Below are 24,982 nucleotides of genomic sequence, written 5' to 3' on the forward strand. Positions count from 1 at the left end.
GCTCAAGTCAACACATTAAACTTGCAAAATCGGGTAATGAGCTTCCATTGGGATTGATGACTTGTTTTTTTTAAAACTGTTTTTTATTTAACTATATGATAAGAAAAATAAACGATCGCAAAATCGAATGTCAAGCCAATACCTCATACTTTAAAAAAAAAAAACTATGATAACCTCATAGAAAGCAAGACAGAAATAAATTATAAAACTTAATTCTCAAATAGTTCAATATCAAATGATGAAATTAAAAATTAAAATAAAAAAAGAAGAAGAAGAAGAAGAAAACTTAAACTTGTCATGCCTATCAACAGGTCATGGACTTTCAAAAATTTCCGTAACATATTTTTTCCAAGACTAATTTTTTAACTATATTATATAAAAAAATAGATAATCACGTAATTGAGTTCAATTAAAAAAAAAAAAAAGGCACCTCGCTAAACCCACAAATTGGGGTAATCAGGGTTACCTCGCTAAACTTGCAAGCTACGTCATTGATTTCACAAAGTTTAATAACATTTTTTAAATCATTTTTTATTTAATTAAATGTTTTTAAAAAACAGACTATACCGCAAATACATTAATATTTTCCTGATACCGATCCGATGCTAGGATATTTTTTTTATACTGCGATAAGCGTATATAAGACAAATTAAAATAAATTATCAACTTTAATTCCTTGTAAATACATCATATAAAACTAAATTAAAAAAAAAAATTAACAATCAAATGAAAGAAAGGGTCAAAATGAAAGAAAAAAACATTATGACTTACTATTGTAATCTATAATTGTAATAAGTGTGGGGAAGCAGTATTTTCCCATATCTTTTAGCTTTATATTTAATTTAAATATTTTTTTATTTAAAATTATATTTTTAATATATTTTTTGGTTGTTTTAATGTAACGAAGTTAAAAATAATTTTTTTAAAAAATATTATTTTAATATATTTTTAAATAAAATATACTTTAAAAAATTATTATTATTAAATCATCAAATATCCAATGATATATAAATATGGCCTCTGCCCTCCTTCTAAGGACCATGTTTTTTTTATTTCTTTTAGAAGGTAAGATTATTCTTTATTTAATTTAAGGTAGTATTTGGTATTGTGATAATAATTTATTTTTAAAATATTTTTACTAAAAATGTATTATTTTTTTTAAAAAAAATTAATTTTTAACATTAATACATCAAAACGATCTAAAAAACATTGAAAATATTTAATTTAAAATAAAAAAAATCAAGTTATTTTTTAAAAGCACAAACCACTGAAAAATATGTTTGAAGAGAGTGTTTTTTTTTGTGGTATAATTCTTTTTAATGTTTTTTACTTAAAAAAATATAATTATTTTGATATATTTTCAATTAAAAATAATTTTTAAAAAATATACTAAATAAATACTAACTAAGATTAAGTTTTTTCAAACGAACTTAAGAATATATATTCCATATCAACCTAGTGCATTAAAAAAACCATAAATTCTCTCTAAATACCAGTCCAAGAATTAAAACTTTAAAAATCAAGAAGATAAACAAATCTTTTTAATTATCAATGCAATCATTTAAAATTAGATATTTGTTTTTGCTGAGGGAAGGGAACATGTTGGGATTTCTATTTTTCGAAGGGTCAATGTGTAAGTGTAACTATATCATAGTGAAAACTACGGAGGAAAAGAAATTCATTTTGAATTTTATCACTTTCGGATATAAAATGACTTATTTTAATTCTTGAGACACTATACTTAATAACTAGTTAGAAAATATAATAAGACAATTAACATTTACTGCCTAAACCTGTCTAATTAACTAAATAGGTAATTTCCATCAAGTCTCTACGTAACTATGCATGTAAATATGACATTATAAAATTATTTCTATTCATGATATGATCTTTTATCTCCCCCTTTTTTATTTGAAAACTATTTTCAATTTATTCTTTAAGACAATTTTTTATAAATAGTACATAAATAAGAAAGATATCTCATAAATAAAACATATTTAGTAGCATTTGGCATGCATATTTAACGATGAGACTCGAATTGAGGTATTGTCAGAAAGATAATAGTTGGGGGAAGACAATTAAACTGCAGGCTCTCGTAGCTCAGTTGGTTAGAGCACCCGTTTAGTAAGCGGGAGGTCTTGAGTTCGACTCTCAACGAGAGCAGAGCTAAGTAATTAATTTTTCATCTTTTTTTTTGTTTTATCTCTCTCTCGCTATTTTACCCCGGAGAGAACAAGCCATTGGGTGGGGTCTCTTAAATTCTCGTGCTAGAGGAAGGAATTGCCAAGTATATGCCTGGATTACATGTAAATGAGCAACAGGATTAACTGTTTTTCTCCTCCTGAAAGACACCTACCTAACTGCAATTTCAATATTCCGCCCCCTCTTTCTGCAAAGTTTAATGATTTGAAGATCAATTACAAACACATCCAAAACATTTTGCTCGACGTCCGACAATTTTATGCTTCCAAACCTTGAAGACGTCCTTGTTTTCACTGTTTCGTCAAGGAATTCATGCCTGGCCTTGCTTTCGTCGCTCCTTTCAATGTCTCCAGCTACTTCCTGTTGATGTCCCGCGTATCCTATTGACCTCCACCTGAGGATGCTCAAGCAATCTAAATTCAGGGCATCACGAGGCCCGCGATCTGTCGTCTGGCAAGACACGGCGGGGTCAAGCGTACCATTGGTCTTATCTATGTGGAGACTAGAGGAGAATGTCATCTGTGATGTTGTAAACTATTGACAAGGACCAAAGAAAGGCTCACAACAGATCAGCAAAGGCACGGAAGAAGCAAGGAAACAGCAGCAACTGAAGTTAAGTATTATTAGGCTAGAAAGCAAAGCTATATAACTAGTCGAAGGTGTATTGAGCATTCATTCGAGTAAGAAATAAACAGCAAACATCTTTTAGAACCAACATTTCTCACTGTTATGGATGTCATGTATGCTTTGAAAAGGCAAGGTCATGTTCTTAATGGAGATTTGGTATGTTAGGACTTGATTCTGGTTATAAACTATTAATCACTCTGTTTGTTGTAGGTTCCTTGGTTGATAATTGGGCTCGACAAGGAACACCAGTTCTAGGTCCTGTTTAATGGGCTAATGATGAGAGAGGGAGTAGTTTTTTTTGCGGCCACTTGCAGCAATGGGCTCTGATTCAGCATTTGGAAGCATCCACGTTATCGATTGACCTTTGGGATAGCAAGCGACCACAGTTTTTGCCCTTTCACTTCCACGATGGAAGGAGACTGGTCTGTACCATCCAATTATGGGTGTTTCGAGTTCATAAAAGAATATCATAAATGCTTTGAAAGAAACAAGATTATTTGGAAGATTTTATGATTCTGGCATCCATATTTAGAATTATTTAGAAATTTATTATATCAATATTTGATTATTTTTTTATTTTAAATAATTATTTAAATATTAGGTTTTTGTAAAATATAAGATATTTAATTATCTGGTCTTCAATGATAATTTACATGAATCACTTGTGTAAAGTCTTCTAAATCTCTATTTAAAAGAGAGAGATTACTATGCCTAGAGTGCTAACTCTAATACTATGTTTATATAGTCTTTTTTTTTTTTTTTAACAAATAGCTATTCCTTACTAAAAAAAAATAATAAGAGGCATAGCTTATAATTTATAAGAAAATCTAAAAAATCTTATAAATTGACAAAATATCAATTTGCCTCCTTAATAATATTCATATATTAATTTAGAACTATTTAAGAAATTAACTCAATCAAGTCCTTACTTGATTTTTTTTAGATCTAGAAATATAATCATTATATTCATTAAAATCGAGTACTTAATTTCTAAAATATATTTTAATCAAGTCATATTTAATAAAATCATGTCAATTTAGTTTATGACTAATAGTTCTTAATGTATGTGACTCATTAGATTTCTAATATGTTGGCTCAAATATAAATTATAATTATAATTAAATAAATAAAACAATTTAATTTATTATTAATTCAACAATTTATTAATTTATGTTTGAAGATCAAGCACATTGTTTAGCAAAGTGTCATTAACTTCCAAATATTAAAAAATTCATTATTAGTTTGACTTAACCTTTCAATTATCAGTTCCTCAATATAATTAATATTTTTTCATCAATAATGTTTAAATTTAATATTAAAGTGTAAAGTTTATTTGTTATGTTAAATCATGTTTGCTCTTTATATAATAGTCATTGATCGTGTGAATAAGATTTGAAATCCTTTTCAAATTTCATTCCACCTTAGCTAATAATTTCTCAGTCAATAATATTTAAAAACAGATGAAACATTTTCTCTACTTATGATGATGAATCCTCGCTTAATCACTCAAGTATTTTCGTATAATTCAATTTACACTCAATTAACATAACATGTAACAAGATCAAAGTATAAAATTCTCTATATAAGATGACTTAGTGATGTCATATTTAAGTATCACTTATACAACAATCACGTGAGTCTTTCCATAGACATTGGTAATTTATCCACATGGAATTCTCATGTGGGTTAATTCAGTGTACATGTCTTATGACAAATACCTACAAAATAGTTCTAGGTATCCCTCATATCTCAATTTATGAGAACAATTACTTCATTTCATAAAATATATATATAATTTGTACCCGTCTTTATAGCTCTAATGAATATCAAATATTTAAGAGAGTATTGACTATAAACATTTTAGAAATAATATTTTGATGGAATAAAAATATCATAATTATAACAATTTTATAATTTTTTTTGCAAGCATTTTTGTCCCATAAACTTTATATTTACTCTAGATTCATTAATCTAATATTATATGAATATTAAAGATAAATTAAGTTTTTATTAATAATAAATATGTATTTATATAAATATAATAATAACACATGTAATTAACCAATTGACTATATAGCATATTAAACTAATAGAGTGTGACTTAACAATCATACCTATAATGCTCTTAGAAAAGCCACTTGCTCATTTTTTATTTCCAACAATCTATTTAACTTATACAAAAAGATGCTTGTGCCCTTTTGAAAATTACAACCAAAATCAATTTTTATTATAATAATATTTTAATTTTTTATGTTAATCCAAAGTAAGTTTGTTTTTAAATAAATATCCCCTTTATTGCTTCCAGAAAAATTTAATAAATCCTGATGAGAATTGGCCCTAAAATTTGAACATTTGAGAATCAAGAAAATAATGCAGAGATTCTCGAGTATTTGAATTAACAAAATGACTAGCAGATGAGGCTTACACACATCAAATAATTTTTTTAATAAAAAAATGGACATAATTTTTATTTGATTATTAAATATTAAGCTTAAATTTTGATAACAAGTTCTATCAGTTTTAATTTATAAAGGATACGGAGTTCTCAAATCAGACCTAAAAAATTATGTTTTTTTTTTTCTAGTTAATTTTGGATTAAGTCAATAAGGGACCTATTTAAACTATTATAAGCCTTTTTCCAAAAAGATATATTTGCAATGATGTTCTTATTAAAAATAAATAGTAACAAATCTCCTTACCACCAAAATTATCAAAGCTATATTTGTGTTACTTCAATTTTTTTTTAATCTTTTAAACAATTAATTACTTTTTATAATAACCCCATCGCTAATTAATTGGTCTTTTCCATTTTATGTATTTTGTGATTATTATGTATTTTTTAAAAGAAAACATTCCCGAAACAATTTATTAGATGATCCATGTTTTCTCTTATCGTACAATAAGAAATTTCAACCATTCTTGACTAGCACTTCAATCTGAATAATGAAACACTTGTGAAGCAAATACAGTAGTAGCATTATCTGTGATGTAATGCAATGTTGTTAAAAAGAAAAAAGAAAAAAACAGGTTCACTCTTAAAATTATCTTATAATTTTATGAGTCAACATATATCTAACGTATTAAATCGGATTAAAACTCGAAAATTAATAAAATTAATCAAACTCATTCAAACTCGGTAAAATAAAACCAAAAAAATATAAAATTATACATTCTGATAATCTGTACCTCAACATTTTCATTGTTTTAAATTTATATCTTGCAAAACTTGTGCAATTTGATAATTAAGGGCTTGATTTTGACTATAATTATTATAATTTTTTTTTAACGATATAAGTTATTTATCGATTTCATTTCCGTAAAATTCAAAATACACATTCATTCTTCATAATATCTTATGTAAACTATTATATAACATATCAATTGATATATTACTCTATTTTAGCTGGTAATTATATAAAATAAAAGTTGTAAATTGGCATGCTTGACTCTTGGAGTAATCAATGTTAAATGGTCTATCAAAATTTGAAAAGACTTGTTTCTTGTAAATGACAAAGTAAGTGGATCGATTTATCCAAGAAACAGAGGAATTAATGTGAATAAAATAAAGGTATTTGAACTTTTTTATTGTTTATTTTATTTTTATTTTAATTGTGTTATAATGTTAATTATTACTTGATTGAAATTATTAATATATAATTAATTAAAATATTTTATTTATAATTTTATAATTTTACAATTTAAATTTATATTATATATTTTGTATTGTGTTAAAAAAATATTTTTCTGATATAATGCACCAAAGAATAAATAGAAAAATATGTGTTACCAGTAATTGTGCAACTCATCCTGAGTTGCATGGAGATGGGGATATTTTAATTAGTATTGGTGGTCAACTCAAACTCGACTCGGTCTCGGCCAATCAAATTGTTGACCATCACTCAGCAAGTCAACATTCCTCTCACGAAAATAATTAGAAAACAAGTGCTAGCTAGGGTAAATTGACACACCGTGAGACGAATGCAGCGACCAGATCTATATTATCTATCAACTTAATAGATTTTATCTCTGAACTATTTGCAAATATTATTTCCCTACTTGATTTGACAGTTAAAATAAATCAAGAACCCTTTAAAAAATCATTGAAAACAAAACATATAATTTTATATGATTGTTTTGGGTTTCTAACAGAATTCGAGACCATTCGAATTAAGTATCTTCTATTCTTTGCAATTTTGTTAATATGTAGTGTTTAAGAGAGAGTAAAGGGAGTTTCTTGACCTCAAAAACTGTTGAAAGTAGAGCGAATTTATGGTGGCATATGTGAAGAATGTTAGCTAGCTCGAGGCCTCAAGAATTGAATTCTATAAAGGGAGTCTTGTAGAGTCAAAGTCGTCATTTATAAGAATAATAACAATAATAATAAAAAAAGAAAAAGGGGAGCATTTTAAAGAGCACATCAAATGCAATTCCAAAAATGGTGTCTAGGACGATCCATTACAAGAGCTAATGAAACAAAATTCTTCCGTGGAGACAGGACTCAGGAATCAATGATAGGGCAGCAGTGGGCACGAAGGATCCATGCACCATCTTGTAAGGAATCTCTCTCCTCCTTGGTAAAATCGATATAGCCATGAGGATTACAGTCTGATTACATTCCTGGTGGCTGGTGGTGGTCCTTGGTCAGTACAGCCCTCACCGACTGGCAAATTGGCCGGACCCACTCGCTCTCTTGCAAGCCTGGCAAAGTAGCCATATGTGGATCTAATTCCACCTAGTACACACCCCTCCCTTTTTATTACAAAACAGCTATGCATGCATGCAGTTCCAAGCCTCGCCTCGCTTCGCTTCGCTTCAATTATTGTCATGATTGAGAGAGAGATTCGTGAACATGGATGGATTCTAGTTGGATGTCGAGGAGCAAGACCTTCCTCTCCCACCTGCTCAATTATCCACCTCCCCCCAGCTTGTCTTATTGAAACATCTCAACCTTCCTAGCTATAAATGGAGTTGATCGAGTCTTGGAAAGCAACCATTCACAACTAATCCTTGCTCACTACTCGTCCAAAATTATGTTCTTTTGCTGACCCTCGCTAGACCTAGCTACTCGCAGAGCCAATCTATCGATATATATATATATTGTTTTCTTCTTTTCATAAGAAAAAGGCAACTCAATGACAATAATAAATTCATGAGATTCTTGGGGATACAAATGCCATTTGAATTCGTGTAGACATTGTTTTATTATCAATACAATCTACACACGCTGTGTTATTGCACTACTATATATATATATATATATATATATATATATATATATATATAAGTGAGCGAAGACGTATGCTACTTTTACTCTAAGGCCCCGTTTATTTGCTGAAAAGTAGTTTTCTTTTGAAAAATGAATTCACAGAAAATATTTTCCGATATTTGGTAGTGTAATGAAAAATAAGTTGTAAAAACACTTTCCAGTGTTTGGTTATGTCATGGAAAATGAGCTAGAAGTTTATTAAAATAATAAGGAACAAATCTTACAAATTAAAAAATTAAATAAGAATAAAATTGAAAAAAATATAATTTCATAAATTATCTCAAATAAAATAAATAATAATCAAAATAATAGAGATCAAATCTAAAAAATTAAAAAAAAAATAAAAGATGAAGAAATTAAAATAATAATAATCAACATTTCATAAATTATTTCAAATAAAATAAGTAACAATCAAAAGAATGAGGACCAAATTTGATAGCTAAAAAATTTCAGTAAAAAAATGATAAGAAAAAAGCAAATAGCAATTATAAAAAATAAGGATCAAAGTTAATATAAAAATAAAATTTTAAGAAATAAAATTGAAAAATAAATATTCAAAACAAAATATATAGCAATTAAAAGTTTGAGGATTAAATTTGATATAATCAGCAAATAATGACATTTCTAAATTTTTCACAACTTCCGAAAAGTGTTTTCCGCCTAAATTTTTCAAGAAAACACTTTCCTGAAAACCAAGCCAAAATTTTCTTTTACTGGAAAGTGTTTTCTGTTGACCAACTTTCATAATGGCAAACAAACACAAAAAAGTTTGAAAAGTGATTTCCTGAAAATCACTTTCCGGAAAACAAACACAGCTAAAGAAAAATACTTTTCTGAAAACTAAGCCAAATTTTTCTTTGACTGAAATATTTTCCGTTGATCGGAAAGTATTTTTCAGTTGACCAGAAAGTGTTTTTCGTTGACCGGAAAGTGTTTTCTGTTGACCAACTTTTTTAATGGCAAACAAACACAGGAAAAGTTTGGAAAATGATTTCTCGGAAATTACTTTCCGGAAAACAAACATGGCCTAAGATGTAAAAATGTTTAATATGTTCCTTTGAGTTTTATTTTTTATTTTTTTGCATATTTGGTCTTTGTATGTTTTAGTTCTCAAATTTTATTTTTATCACAATCCAGTCCTCAGATGTTGAGAATAGACAAAGAAAATCATCGGGAAAGAAAAGAGTAAAAATAATTTGGTCAACGATATTATTCCTACTGCTAAAACATGATCAGTTTTGGTGTTAATTATTTCATCTCAGAGAAGAAGTTTAATAAAAAATTGTCTTGTTTTTAACTAGCTACAAAAAAAAGAAAGTTTTTATTGATTTTCAACCTTTATGTTAATTAGAAGGTGTTTTAAATTTAATAATATGATTATCGACGCTAATTTTTCTATCATCGATATATACTGATCAGAAGAAATGACACTTAATAATATAAAATATAGTAAACCAGTTAGGAATCATATTATTCAAGCGCAAGGTTGTCACTATTGTTTCGTTCTGTCCATGATATATATTGTACGTATCATTTAAAAAAAAAAAAAACAGAACAATTCATACATTCTATATATTATTAAATATTATATTAAAGCAATACAATGTATAGACATGCACATTCAAAGGATACGTAAAATCTCGCCCTGCATTATTTCTCTATATGTACATAATCAATTAAAGGGAAAACAAATTAACACCGAGTGAAAAATAAATAAATTAGTAAACTAGTTTAATTGGTTTCTGCTTTCGCTCCTCATCCTAAATAATTATCAATACTTTAAATTAGTAAACTAGTAAAAAAAAGTATTTAAATAATTTTTTTTTATTTTTAAAAATTTATTTTATAATATCAATATATATATATATATAATAAATTAAAAAAATAATTTTTTTATTAAAATACAAAAACGAATAGTGTCTAACCTAACTCTCTCTCTCTCTCCCCCTCGCAGCCCTGTATGGCTGTATGTATTTTATAGCCAGGTCAACACAAGGACAAGATATGTGTGTATGAGGCGTGCACGTACACCACAGAGTGGGTCCCAGATCCCTTTTCACCGCCCTGGGGTTTTGAGTTTAGAAGGGCTCTTGTGTGGGTCCCTCTCCCTTCCTCGAATTGAGGTCCAAACTCCGTAAGTAATAATATATTGGCTTTTTCCCTCCCCGGGACCCACTTCAGCACTAAGGACATCACCACGTGTCCATTTGATTGTGAGTTCAAGATCGCCTAACACACGTCACCGTCGGCTGATGTGGACCTGTTGAAAGTGGGTTTGATGGGTCCCTCCCTTTTCAACTCTTAGCTCATTCATCTTGGCCTAGCCTAGCTGGCCCTTCGCCTCCACTATTGGTTAGGTAAACTCAATCGGCACCCGGTTTCGAATTCAACACTTTATTAATGTCGTGTGATTTTTTAAAATATGTTTTATTTTAAAATATATTAAAATAATATTTTTTAATTTTTAAAAATTAATTCTAACATTAAAATATTAGAATATAATATGAAAATATAAAAAATATTAATTTAATATATTTTAAAATAACTAAATAAATTTTAATTTTTTTAAAAAATATTTTTAAAGCGCAATATTAAATACACCTTAAATCTTATAATTAATGTTTAATAAGATTTATTGTTTTTTTATAAATGCATTATTCTAATTATTAAAATGATGAAAAGGGTATTTAAAAAAAAATTATTTAAAATGAGACTTGAACTATTTTTAATATATACAAGTCGCAATAAAAACATGATACAGCATTAAATTAAGAGAGTTTGTAAGAAGATCGAGTAAAGATCTTAATTTCATGTTGTATCATGTTTTTATTGCGACTTGTATATATAAAAAAAGCAATTTTTATTAAAATTAAAGGAATCGCAAGAATTCAACGCTTCTTCACTACATGAGATCAGGGTAAATTAAGGGAATGGCAACATCAGCACATGAAGCTATCCCATCAAATTATTATAGAGCTGGGGATCATGTGCTTGGCACATGCAATGAAGGCCCTCGACCTTGCTTGTTGCGGAGGGGAAGGAATGGATAGCCGGAAAATGACTAAATTCACCGGAAGTTATTTTCTTCTTTGTTGCAGAAGGGAACTGGGGTGATCCGTAGATGACCACCACAGCCGGTGTCGAGTTCTGTTATTTTCTAGCGGAGAAAGACAATGTGCAGACTTTCAAAATCCATGTTGGAACTCGCCGTTCAAAAGGGATGGATGGCAAAGGGGATGGAAGGGCCTTTTCTCCAACTTCAAGGAGATGCCACGTGTCGAGGGTCCAGTCACCTGAAACCCACCAGGAAAGCGTAAGCTATCATAAGAGCGTGTCACGCAAATCATAATTTAATGCGAGCGTGAAGGATAATGCTGCGCAGTTACCACACAAATAATATTCGATTTCCCTTGAAAGCATCATCTCCCTTGCACCAAAAAAGCTCAAAACCCTCAAACAGTAGCTTTAATCTGCTTGCTCGGGTTTTTTATCGGGCTCTGAGGCTTCAAGGGGTGTTAATACATTATATTAAATTTGAAAAATCATCACAGGTTTCACGGTGGTGATCAAAGTGGATGATGACATTAACATCTATCTATCCATATATATATATTCATCGTAAAAGATAAAAAGAGGTCTCAGGGAATATACGTCTGCAGTCTGCCCTCCTTTAGTAGCGAGGTCACGGCTTTTCTTGCAGTGAAAAAGCAAGCTATCTATTTTTTTACCATGTAAACACAAAAAAACACTGCATAAAACCAAAAACATTCTGTAATCTTATTGACATGCCCAACACAGCATCATATGATAAGAAATCAAAAAAGAAAAGGAAAAAGCGATTGCTATCAATTAGGCTACATGTTCTTTTGTTTTCCCCCTTCAATAATGAGAAATTATAACCAGGAACTTAACATTCCGGATGGAGGTAGACAATGGCTTCCTAAATTAAACGGTAATTACTTTTGGGTTTTCTGCTTTCTTGCTTGCTAATATGATTAGAATTAAAAAAAATAAAATACGTGATCTATGATGATAACTTCACGGTAGAGAGTAATATGATCAGAGCTTTTGATTAGGATTAGCATTGAAGAATATTCAACTGTAAAGGTTGAAATGAAATAATTCTAAAATTATAGGGAATAAAATGCACTCAAGGAAATATGTTGGACTGGTTTACGTGTTTTCAGTTGCGTTTCTGTGATGCTGTCACGGGAATCAGTGAGGACCAGGTGGTTGTTTTTACCAAAAGAAAGAATGACAAATTGCAGAAAGCTTTTGTCCAAAGAAAACATAAAAAAGGAAAAAGTGACAAAGGATCGATGGCCACTCTCGGAACTTGAAAGTGGAAGCCTAAACCAACCCACAACGCAAGTGGCTGCTGCCGTGCCATACATTGCTTTGAAACATAAAAATATCACCAGCTTGTGCATGAGAGTCTCCATAAAAAAATAGGCTCAATATATATTTTCCCCTTTTCTCTTCTTGTGTGCATAGAAAGACGTAGTTTATATTGGAGCTAGCAAGCTTATCAAGCAAATCAAATCATGCTTCGAAATGAAATTAGAGACTCAAGAGAAGGGTCGTGTAATTTACAATTTAATAAACAAACATCCTTGAATTGGCTACATGTTTCTGCAGGTAATTCAAATGGCATGATCAGGCAACAAAATGTAACTTACATTCATGGAGTGGCTGCCTTTATGTAGAAGACATCCCCAAATTAAACACTCTTGGATTCAAGTATAAAGAAGGCATCCCCAACACATTAATGGCATTCCATTTGTACAGAGGAAACAAAATGTTGAGTTTTTGTTTTTGAGTGGCTGCCTTTTTAAAATTTACTGCGTTTCTCCTTTGTCTTTGACTCTATTTCTTGGTTCAATGTTGCGTTTTAGATAGTGTACTAGAATAAAATACAAAAGAAATATATTTGTCTGAAGGGATAAAAATATAAACTAAATAACCACCAAAACATGTGATTCTCCATTAAAATATCTCGTAATCTTGACTTGAAATTTGAAATTTAAAAGATGATAAACCATGGATAAGTCCATTTTGTTTCAACTAGACCCAAATCCACCAACATTTGCAACAGATTTTCAAATTCGTGCAACAAAATTTGACCCATCAAAGAAAGAAGAGAAGTTATGTCCACGGTAGAAACAAAAACCTACGAAGAAGAAGTGAAAAAAAGCAAAGACAGCAACACAAACATGCTACAGAACAACAGTAAAAAACTTTTAACGTTAGGGGTTTTCTGTTAGAGTAGATTTAGATACGCGGTGGAGTTAGTTAACTTCAAGAGTGAGCTGGATCCACTCTTCAAGGACTGACCCACTTTTGAATAAAATAATCCTTACTTAAAATAATAGATTATTAATACTGAAAGAAAGCAGAGATTTTTAGAGCTTCAATTGAAGAAGCTGAAGATACATGTCTCTTCTATAATTATCAATATTTTTTTCCCTTTTTATGTCTCTCGTCTAATAATCCAAAACTTCCCTTCTTTCCCTCAAATTCTCGTGTATCTCGACTGGGCTCTTTTAGTTTTTGACTCTTTTATGGAAAGTTGAAGTCTTTCAAACATGTGAATTTAGTAGTGTCTCTCTTTTGTTTAGTTGCTGGGTTTGGAGATCAAAGTTTTTGTTTGCAGCCATGTTGAATCTCGGTTACTGTAAAGGATCAATGTCAACGGCTAGTTCTGGTGGCGTTTCAGAACAGTTTCCGGCAGGGTTACGTGTGTTGGTTGTTGATGATGATCCAACATGTCTTGTGATCTTGGAGAAGATGCTCAGGACCTGCCTTTATGAAGGTATTTATGGAGATTTATGTGAATTATACTTCCAAAGATCAAGCATAGTTTACTTGAATTTGTTGTTTTTGATGCTCAACACATGAATTGGGTTTTATTTTGGGTGTGTTATGATTTCTGTGTGACATATAATTGGTCATTTCTTCTGTTTCTTAAGTGATTTTGCTTGTGAGCTTATGTGGCAGTGTTGAGATTCGAGGGGTGGTGTCGCATCTGTGCTATGATTATGTAATGAATTGGAGTTCTAAATTCGGTTTTAAGATTTATAGGAATTTGGATGTTATTACTCTTCTTGTCTTGGAGATTTGTTTGAATTTGTGATGTCTGATGCTTTCCTCTCGGTCACTGAGTGGTAAACTCCCGTTGAGGTCTGTGGGTGTGTGTTAAAAGACATTTTTGTTTGTGTAAATTGATTGATTGATTGATTTGGTCTGTGTGGGAATTTTCAGTCACAAAGTGTAACCGAGCAGAGATTGCGTTGTCTTTACTTCGAGAGAACAGAAACGGGTACGATATTGTTATAAGTGATGTCCACATGCCAGATATGGATGGATTTAAACTTCTCGAGCTTATTGGGCTAGAGATGGATCTGCCTGTTATCAGTAAGTTTCCTTTCGCAGTTGCTTCAGATGGATTTAATGATCTTTCTTGTTAAAGAGCTAACATTAATGAGATGTCTGGTGCATAATTTATGAACTGTGCAGTGATGTCAGCTGATGATGGGAAAAATGTGGTCATGAAGGGTGTAACTCATGGTGCTTGTGATTATCTGATTAAACCGATTCGCATTGAGGCACTTAAGAACATATGGCAGCACGTGGTTCGGAAGAGAAAGAACGAGTGGAAGGATTTGGAGCAATCAGGGAGTGTGGAAGAGGGAGGAGATAGGCAGCAGAAACAATCTGAAGATGCAGATTACTCATCCTCAGCAAACGAAGGAAGTTGGAAAAATTCGAAGAGGAGAAAAGACGAGGAAGAAGAAGCAGATGAGAGGGATGATACATCCACATTAAAGAAACCACGTGTGGTTTGGTCAGTTGAACTTCACCAACAGTTTGTCGCAGCAGTTAATCAACTAGGAATTGACAGTAAGTGTCCTAACCATTTCTTTCAATAGCTAACACCGCTATACTTCCTTATTTACAAGCACCTAAACGCAGCACCTTTTGTTTAGAGAAGCATGCGGTGGATATTAGGAGAACAATCTTTGGGGAAGTGTAAGCGATAAACATGCTTCTTGGTTGCCTTTTTGCTCACCATCAGCTCGTAGTTTTGACTAGATTTATGTTACATCTGCATCACTTACAGATCTCCATGCTGTGCCTTGACATTTTTTTACCATTCAATCCTGTCATTCAAATGTAATTTGACTTTAGCTCGAACCTTACACCTTCATACTTGTCTGTATTGGACTATGTGCATTTACTCTCAATATTTCTGCCCTCTTATATGTTTATTTTTCTTCTGTGGATGCAGAGGCTGTTCCCAAGAAAATTCTGGAGTTGATGAATGTTCCTGGGCTCACCAGAGAAAATGTTGCCAGCCACCTCCAGGTATGTAACATATTTGCTTAGCATGGAATGTTTAGTGTAGAATACGATGTATATGTTTCTATTATTTTTTCTGTTCTAGGTTAATTCATACACACCTCTTGTGACTTGACTTTTCACTTTGCCACCCAAATTTGCTCACTATCCAACTATATGGTGCAGAAATATCGCTTGTATCTTAGAAGGTTAAGTGGGGTTTCACAGCACCAGAGCGGTATGGGCAACTCTTTTATCAGCCCGCAAGAAGCAACATATGGTCCGTTGTCCTCGCTTAATGGGCTTGACCTTCAAACTCTTGCTGCTGCTGGTCAAATCCCTGCACAAAGCCTCGCCACACTGCAAGCTGCCGGACTTGGTCGATCAACAGCAAAGCCTAGAATGCCCATGCCAATTGTTGATCAGAGGAACCTTTTCAGCTTTGAAAACCCAAAATTAAGATTTGGGGAGGGGCAACAGCAACATTTGAACAATGGGAAGCAAATGAACTTACTTCATGGAATCCCAACCACAATGGAGCCGAAGCAGCTAGCCGACTTGCACCATTCAGCACAGTCCCTTGGGAGCATGAATATGCAACTCAATGCCCATGGAGACCAGAGTGGTCAGAGTGGTTCTTTGCTGATGCAGATGTCTCAACAGCAGTCTAGGGGCCAGGTACTAAATGAAACTACCAGCAGCCAAGTTCCCAGACTCCCATCATCCATAGGGCAGCCTATTGTAACTAATGCAATTGCCAGTGGGGTCTTGGCAAGAAATGGATTAGCTGAAAATGGCAGAGGAACAGGATTCAATCCAGTTTCACAATCATCCCCAACGTTGAATTTCCCCTTGAACACCACAGCTGAATTGACAGCCAGTAGTTTTGCTCTTGGAACTGCTCCCGGGGTGCCTAGTCTCACATCCAAGGGGACATTTCCCGAAGATATTAACTCAGAAATGAAAGGACCTGGAGGATTCATCATGCCAAGTTATGATATTTTTAGTGACCTGCAACACCACAGATCCCATGATTGGGAGTTACAGAATGTAGGCATGGCCTTCAATGGTTCTCAGCAATCCAACTCTCTGCAAAGCAATGTCGATGTGGCATCATCAGTTTTAGCTCATCAGGGCTTCTCTTCTAGCCAAAGTAATGGACAGGGCAGGAATATATCTGCTGTCGGCAAGCCAATATTTTCAGCAGGAGATGCAACGGACCATATGAATGCACAAAGTCTTGGACAACCTCTCAACACCTTTTTTGCCGAGAATTTAGTGAGAGTTAAGACTGAAAGAGTCCCTGATGCAAACCTTCAAACTACCCTCTTTAATGAACAGTTTGGTCAGGAAGATCTCATGAGTGCGCTTCTCAAACAAGTTGGTTTCTGTTTCCACATTAATTTTATATGTTGGGTTTTGGAAAGTTGCCTTTGATTTCAGTTACCAAGGTTTCTAATAATTTGTGCCAATTTTTCTTCCTTTGCAGCAGCAGCAGCAGCAGGCAGGCATTGGACCAGCTGAAATTGAATTCGACTTCGATGGGTATTCCCTGGATAATATTCCTGTGTAGGACATACCCCGTGTTCAGTTCTCTTAGCTATTGCAGTTTCTAATGTACATATCTGCTGCTACAGATGAATTTAATTTCTCTCTGTGCAACTGGAGGGTGGCAATTCAAGTCAGTGTTTTGTTAAAAAAAAAAAAAAAACAGAAAGGATTGTTTGATTTCTCGTAGCCACATTTCTCTTGTGATTATCATGTTCTTGCTGTTTCAGTTTGGAACATTAAAAAAATTCAGGCAAATGGAAGTCGAGGTGGATAAATTCCAATGGAAGATAATTGGGAAGCTCATAAGATACAATTGCATGGCATGCAAAGGCTTACCTGCTAATTTTTGTCTGCATTTCATTGGAAAAGCCAGCAAGAAGCAACTCATTATAGGGTGCTCGTGAGAAGTTTTCGGTGGCTCGGGTTGTGGAAAGTTGGAATCAACTTCTTAGACATCTGCAGAATTCTAGGAACCTTTCTAACTCTAATAATAGATCAAGTTTGATTTTGTTTTCAACTCCTTGTTTTTTTTTATTTATATTTATTAATTAAGGGATTGACCTTGATGTACATATTCCATTTGATTGCTCTAGACACAAGTCTGAGTATGTCTTTCCCTGGATTTTTTCTAGTAATTTTAGGTGGTCCTCGTTTTCTTCTCTCTTGATCTGCAATTTCATAATCGAACCTCAATTTTTGTGATGTGCTATTTGACGTTGCATGGAGCGTGAGCGTTTGTTGCAAGTAACAGCCAGCGTTCTGGATTACTAGGATTCCTCGACGAGTATGCACATGCTGTAAAATGTAGAGAGCTCTACATTTAGGTTGCAGGAACTTTTTGACCATCATTTACTAGAATGCATTTAGGGAGCATGTGAGACTGAAGGAGACAAGAAATAGCACAAGTGAAGCTGTTCTCTGGACGGAGGGGGGATATAAATCAGTTTGTGGGATAAAGAGCACAAGTGATGCTGCCATGTGCCAACCTAGATATTCTCTATCAATAAAGTTGCCTCATGTTTCTAGGTACAAGAAAAAGTGGCTCAGTGGTTGAGAAACAAGATAAAGAACTTGTGAGATCATGATTAAAGTCCACCATTTATGTACAAAAATCCTCCTCTCATCATTCTAGGCTCATCGGCCCTGAGCTGTGTTTATCTAGTTTTGACCCTAGATAATGGAAGGCCAAACCAGCTGTAGCCAGTATAATTCTCCAGTTTTTTCTTGCTGACAAGTAAAAGATAGTGTTGCTTTGCAACAAGTTGATCAAAATAAGAACCATCGTTGTGTGAACTTAAAGGGACCAAGTTGATCAGATAAGAGCGCAGACAATGGATTCTATAGAAGAAATAATGTGAATCAGTGGTTTAGATATACCAAGGCTAGAAAACTTGTCCTGCCAATAGACGGAATTCACACTTGAGAAATATTGACCTGGTTTACGTAGGCTGTCAAATATTGGAAGATTTGCACGCGAAGAGCCACCACTAGAGGTAAGCATCAATTCAATCCAGCCAAAATAAATATACAACACTGACAGATATGAGCTTGAAAATTTGAGTGCAAGAGATTATTAGCAAAGGTGTTTTAATGAAATCTAACAAACATTCAAACCAAGAGATCTGAACCAAATTTCTCGAGGCAGCAATTCATCTCTGGCAAATAAGATGGAACCTCTAGAGTATGAACACGATAGAAAAGATGCATATGAACAAATAGGTAGTTTGTGTGTAACAAAGGTATCTAGAGTCTAGAATAGAGATGGTAAATGAAATATAGCAGAAAAAATAAAACCAAACAAACAATCATGTTCAATAAGAACTAGATATATAATCGAATTGTACATTAGCATTATAAAATTGATGTCACGGAGTCCTATATAACACCAACCAGATACAATCAAATCAACACCTGCCCTTTATGTACCAAGCTCTGCATGCATATCTTCTAGTGATTCTGGTAAATGTCAAAGCTCCTGGTCAAGCATGCATCCATCAAAGCAATGAAAGAATGAAAAGAATCAGAAGCCGCTACAAAATCAAGCAATCTCACATCCGACAACTATTGCTGTATCAACAACACCACCACAGCTGCCAGGAGAATTGATAATATCATGGTCGTTCCCTTTCCATTGCTGTTGCTTGTTGGGTATATCGAAGGGAGTGAGCACTCTTCCCCATTGAAGAACACTTTTGTAGGAAACCCATCTCCAGCAGCAATATTTACTCCTGGTATATTTTTCTTAGTGAATGAGATCACTGTCTGTTGTTTTCCAGGAACCCTAGGATCCTTTTGTGGGTTGGCTCCATCAGTCTCTGCCACAAGATAGTTCAACCCTGGAAGCCCCTCCATTAATATGGTGTTGTTGACACCATCCATCTCCAACATGCTTCCATTGAATGAGTACATAGCTTCAAAACCAGCAGCAGCTTTGTCCAATTGCACTGCAGCAAACCAATCAGGGAATGAAGTTTCTTGCCAATTGAAGAGTGTGATTCTTGCACTCCATCCACGGTTATAATCAGTAAACAAGTGCCAGTTGATACTAACTCCACAATTATCTGCACAAGGAAATGGGTTTGGCACAGCCCGATGTTTGAGAGCAGACCAAGCTACAGACATGGCAGTCCGATTCTCATAAGGAACAAGAAGTGCCTGTGGTGGAAGAAGAACAGCTGGGGCAGTAGCACTACAAGTACGGGCAGTATTACTAGGGCACCCACAAGCACAAGTGTTGCAAGGGATAACAGAATCATTGTAGTAAGCAGAAAATGAAACACAGCATCTAGGGCTTACTCCCTTGGGATGGGTGATATTACACACCACCTGCCAGCTGGCAACTGCAGTTTTATTTGCTGGTAAGCCAGATGGATCAGGGAATTGGCTAGGGCTCACCCTAACTGGAGGTCCACATTGATAATCAGGGTTAAGTGTGCCATTGATCTTCCAGTTCTGTGGTGGTGAGATCTGAGAGCGATTGAGATCTGGAGGCATTTTATAAACCTCAAGCTGGAAAGCTGAAGTCGACTTGCTTGGATCCATGGATGGTGGCAAGATAGTACCATTTCGGCAACAAAAAGGGATCAATCCAAAGGTTGAGTCATTAGCCTTTGTTGGAGGCAAATCAACTATCGTTGGCCTTCTCTCGCAGTTTAATACAGTGGAAAAGTCTAGTTCCCCGTAGTATTTACCTTGAGGACCATATATGCAGTCAGTTGAATCAAGAATGTAAGGATAAGCCCCTTTCATGGAATAGATAAATTCTTCCTTCATCCAGTCCCAGCTCAATTTCCAGTTATCAAGTCGACCAAGAGGATTATGGTTTGCAATAGAAACCTGTGCCCAATAACTCGAGTCGTATGTTCTGATCACGTCATACATGATTGTAAGATCTCCATTCTGGCGGGGCAAGAACTCTTCATCTAAAGTGATGTTTGTTTTAAAGTTTGAGTCTCTAGTGCAGCAAACAAACATGATGCTTCCTGCGAAAACCCAAAAAAGATGTCCATCAATAGATGTAACAACACATGAATTTCCCAAATCAGATGAGAAGCGAATCATGTGATCTTTTAATTCTGACAATCATATATCCATAGGTAAGTAGCTATCACATGAATGAAAAGGAAAAAAATCTCACAAATAACAAATTCCAAATCTCATAACAATCTCTACCATTCCTGACTTCATTTTGTCCAAACAATATTGACTCGACATGATGAAACAAATTTCCCAAATTGCAAGTCAGATGGTTAGCTTTCATTTCATAAGCCAACTTGACACAAATGACCACCTACATTTGAACTAAAACTACAACCAGAAGTTGCCAGACATAAAATAAGCTAAAACCATAATTCATAAAATAAGCTAGTGGTGTTGGTGTCCAGCCATAAAAATCAAATTGATACGCTAAAGAGTGACTTCGGCAGCACCAGCTTCTCAACAACCTTAGTAACAATGCATCCCACCATTTCAGCTATATAAAGAGCACAAATTTCCCACTTTAGATCAAGAATTTTATTCAATTTATTCATAATTCTTGCAAAAAAAAATTGTAAACCCATGTAATCTTCTCTGATCTTCCAAGAATACAAGATCCATTTTTTGAAGGAGCGGCTAATATTAGATCCATCCACCAAAAAAAGAATCAAAACAAAAATCCCACCCACTAAATAAAACACCAATCTCATTTTAAACTAAAAAACCCACATCACAAAATTTATATAAAAAAAGACCACATATATAAAACTCCCAAGAGATGAAAACTTTAAACTGACCTTCTTTAGTAGTGGCAGGGCAAACATAGCCATCATTAGCAAGAGAAATATTAGAAGGCCAAGGCACATCCTTCAAAGGAACTCCAAACTGAGTCCCTAAAAACTGAACCTGGACACTAGTTTGTGTGTCATCGCCAGCAGTCTCAATAGCAGTTTTCAAATCAGTCATTGGGAAACCAGCGAAAACAGTACCATTCCCAACAGCAGCAGGCAAGGTAGTACCATCGGCGAGAACAGCATTAGAAGCAGAAACTAAAAGCTCATCATTTTGAAAACCCACAAAAACCTTCCATGATTTAAGTTCATCACGGCCGTTGTTTTGCACAGTTAGCGTTGATTTAAAACTGTAAGGTTGGAGTGTGGGGTCTGTTGGTTTTATCTGTGATCCCCCATTATACTGGTATGATAAGAAGATGCCATTGCAAGTACTGGATGCTGGAGCTGGTGCTTCTGGTGTTGGTGTTTGAGAGTTGGCGAAGGGTATTGTTGCAAAGACGAAGAAAAACAGGAGATTCAAGGTTAAAGACACCATTTTTTTGAGGTTTTGCGAGAGGAGAAACAAAAAGATCTGATATTTTTTTATGTTTATAAAGAGTATTTCAGGGGAGGGTGAAGTGAAAGAGGGCAAACGCGTGAAGGGTGTTCGGTTTGTACAGCTTAGAGAAAGCTGTTATCTTTTGATTTGATTTGATTTTTTTAATCTTGTAGCGTCAAGGAATTGAATTTCAAAGAATGGTATTTTAAAGGGAAAAGAAAAGTGTTGCTGGGGGAGGGTAGAGGAAGGATCCGTTGTATTTATGAAAGGCTCCCCTCTCTTCCTATTTTGAAATCCTAAAAAGTAAATCCAGGAATGAATTGATTGTATACGGTAAAGACCATGCGTGGAGTGGTTGTAAAAAAATAAATAAAAATGTAAGAATATACATATTGATAATTAGATCATAATCTTCAAATGGGATTCAATCATAGGTTATACCAATCTAACAATTCATATTTATTCTGAGAAGAAATTTCTCATTATAGTTTTTTATTGGTTAATACTGCCAATAATAATAAAAATAAAGGGCAGCCTCATCTCACCTTAGTCCAAGTCAAATCATATCATTACGGTCACAGCAGGAAATTTCACAGCTTCCCGTGGGTAGGAAGAGGGGTGCAGTGCACTATTATTGGGTCCAAATTATAATAATGTTTTATAATATATATATATATATATATATAATAATAAATAAATAAAAACACACACACGAAAGAGAAGGTTAAATTATGGATAGAGGAGGAGAGAGCGGCGTGTATGAAAGAATATGAACACGCCCCCTCGCTGACTGAGGGGCGCAAAATCAGGCTGATGTTGCGGCCACGTCTTTTGTTGTCTGTCTGCTAGGGAGGGACGTGCGCGTTAGGGGAGTCGCTTTCTTTCCCACCAATCACCGTTAAATATCCAAGTGATTTTTAAAGATTTTTTATAATTTTATTTTAAAATATTTTTATATATATTTTTAGATTACTAATAGTAAAAATAAATTTTAAAAAATAAAAAATATATTATTTAAATTATTTTTTTAAGTAAAAAATATTTTAAAAAATAACTGATATTAAAATAAAAATAAATTAACTCTAGGTAAAGGACTACCATAATGTTTTATTGTTTTTTTATTTTATTTTAGAAGCTTAGATTTTATTTAAAAGAAATTATTAAATCTTCATGGATACTTCTAATTACTATAAAAGTGGTGAGAAAACAATTGGAGGTTGGAGTCTTTCAACGAAGTGATTATTGATTTGTTCAACTAAAATTAAAACACGCTTTGATAGTTAATTATTGATTTTCACAAATGACTACGGATAACACCATTTCTTAAACAATTTTTTTTTTCATTTCCTTCTTACATGCATAAAGTGTTTGGAAACATGATTATACTTATAAATTTTAAAAATTTAAATTTATTTTTGTTAAAAATTATTTTTTAAATATTTTGAATCGTTTTGATATACTGATCTCAAAAATAATTTTAAAAAAATTAAATAATATTATTTTAATACATTTCAGTATGAATAACACTTTAAAAAACAATTATAACTATATTCTTAAACAGGCATTTATATAAGTGGTTTAGATTCTTCATCTCACAGGGAAAAAAATAATTAGGATTCAATAAGGATTTTAATTCAGTTTAGTTTTGAGTTTATAGACTAATTCAACTATATTTTTAAGTTAAAATAGGTTTAACAAGGTCGATAGAATTATTTAATATATATGTTTTCAGTTGAAAATGAGTTTTTAGGGTTTAAAAATACTAGAGCCTGGGTTTTGCATCTACCATGGATTGTTACAATTTGAATGAGCAGAGGATGCTTCATCTATCCACGCAAGCAATACTTTGTTGGTATTGTCCTTCGTCCATTTAAAAAGGAAAAAAAGACAAGTGCATGTGTCTTATCCAGCCACTAATCATGTGCTTACAGAAGCAATTGTACGACTTGTCTTCATACTTTTTTTAAAAAAAAACTAAAGTCAGGTGCATGGGCTTGTTACTTGGGCCCTTTTTTATTTAATTTGAACAAGACATTTTGGACAATTTTTTCTTGTATTATTGGCTGTGAGTAAATTTAAAAATAATTAAATTGAAATAACAAGAAAAAACAATAACTCAAAAAAAAAAATTATAAAAAAATGATTAAATTAATTAAAAAAATTTTAAAAAAAAATTCAGTTTGATTCAGTCCAGTTTCGATTTTAAATAACTAAAACTAAATAAATCAAATCAAACCAGTTTAAATAGAAATAAAAAAACTGATGGTACTATAAATAACTTCTAAATTAATCTACTTTTTAGTTTTTTCTTTTAATCCTAGCAAACCCAATCGCCACCGCCACCCCCCAACCCACTCTTTCTTGTTCAATTTCTCAATCAAATATTCATTTCTCAATATTTTTGCCCCTAACCTTCTCCTTTTTATTCAATATTTCAATCAAATTTTTATTTGTCAATCTTTTTGTCTCTAAATCAAAGTTAGCAGTCGTTCCTTCAAGTTCTTTACCTCTTTATGTTGGATGAGAAATTTGATGTTACATGTTCTCTTTTCTTCTTTTTAGTTTTTATCAACTTATATTAACTTGTTTTGTTAAAAAATTTTGTGAATTATTCAAAAGAACAAGTTGTAGTTTTAATGTCTATGCTTGCGTGCGCGCCTCGATAATTTTTTGTTTCTTTACGGTTTCTTTTCACTTGTTTTTAAGAAAATACAAGCCATAAAATGTTAAAGACATATGGTTTAGTTAATAATAATATTAAAGTAGCAGCATTTTTCTTTTGTTTTGTTTTTGTGGAGGCTTAAATAGAGATAATTGATGCGTTTTATTTCAATTTCAAGGGACTTCTGTAAATAATTTCAAAGGACTTCTGTAAGTTGTATTTTTTTAGTTTTATCATGAGCATTGTTTTTTGGTCTGAGCTCATTATTTTCAAGGTCTTAGTCATTATCCATGTTATTTGTTGTATATTTTTATTTTGAAGTTTGATTAGAGTTGATTGGTTTGAGAAAACTACCGACTGCAAATTAAAAGATATTTCTCCTATAATTCGAATGAATTTTGGTAAAGAAAAGTTAAATAATGAATATAGTTTTTTTATATCAATTATAAGCCTTTTAAATGACCCCATCAAAAAATCATAAAAAAAAAAAAATATAAACAAGTTTTTTTTTTGTTTTTTCCCTTCAA

The 24,982-nt window shown here is 32.7% G+C and overlaps 2 protein-coding genes and 1 non-coding gene across 6 annotated transcripts; 2 read left to right on the plus strand and 1 right to left on the minus strand.

Annotated features, from left to right (window-relative positions):
• Positions 1 to 2,089: 2,089 nt before the first annotated feature.
• On the plus strand, positions 2,090 to 2,163 carry TRNAT-AGU (transfer RNA threonine (anticodon AGU)). The gene has a single exon. It is a non-coding gene; the product is annotated as a tRNA-Thr (tRNA).
• An 11,270-nt stretch (positions 2,164 to 13,433) lies between these two features.
• Positions 13,434 to 17,643, plus strand: LOC118057321 (two-component response regulator ARR2). 4 transcript variants are annotated; one of them, XM_035069859.2, is made up of 7 exons: positions 13,434 to 13,907; positions 14,357 to 14,509; positions 14,612 to 14,995; positions 15,384 to 15,460; positions 15,620 to 16,813; positions 16,926 to 16,978; positions 17,071 to 17,643. In XM_035069859.2, exons 1-7 carry the CDS (start codon positions 13,751 to 13,753, stop codon positions 17,072 to 17,074), a joined length of 2,022 nt encoding a protein of 673 aa, XP_034925750.1. In that variant the 5' UTR covers positions 13,434 to 13,750; the 3' UTR covers positions 17,075 to 17,643. The 4 variants fall into 4 exon arrangements, with proteins under 4 accessions (XP_034925750.1, XP_034925746.1, XP_034925749.1 ...); XM_035069858.2 differs by having other exon boundaries at positions 13,436 to 13,907; positions 16,923 to 16,978; XM_035069855.2 differs by having other exon boundaries at positions 16,926 to 17,643.
• A 1,149-nt stretch (positions 17,644 to 18,792) lies between these two features.
• Positions 18,793 to 22,054, minus strand: LOC118057322 (COBRA-like protein 7). Its single transcript, XM_035069861.2, has 2 exons — positions 21,259 to 22,054; positions 18,793 to 20,466 (listed from the first exon to the last, which is right to left on the minus strand). The coding sequence occupies exons 1-2, from the start codon at positions 21,788 to 21,790 to the stop codon at positions 19,046 to 19,048; spliced, it is 1,953 nt and encodes a 650-aa protein (XP_034925752.1). The 5' UTR covers positions 21,791 to 22,054; the 3' UTR covers positions 18,793 to 19,045.
• Positions 22,055 to 24,982: the final 2,928 nt, after the last annotated feature.

The sequence above is a fragment of the Populus alba genome, chromosome 10 (assembly GCF_005239225.2).
Source record: "Populus alba chromosome 10, ASM523922v2, whole genome shotgun sequence".
NCBI lineage: Eukaryota > Viridiplantae > Streptophyta > Magnoliopsida > Malpighiales > Salicaceae > Populus > Populus alba.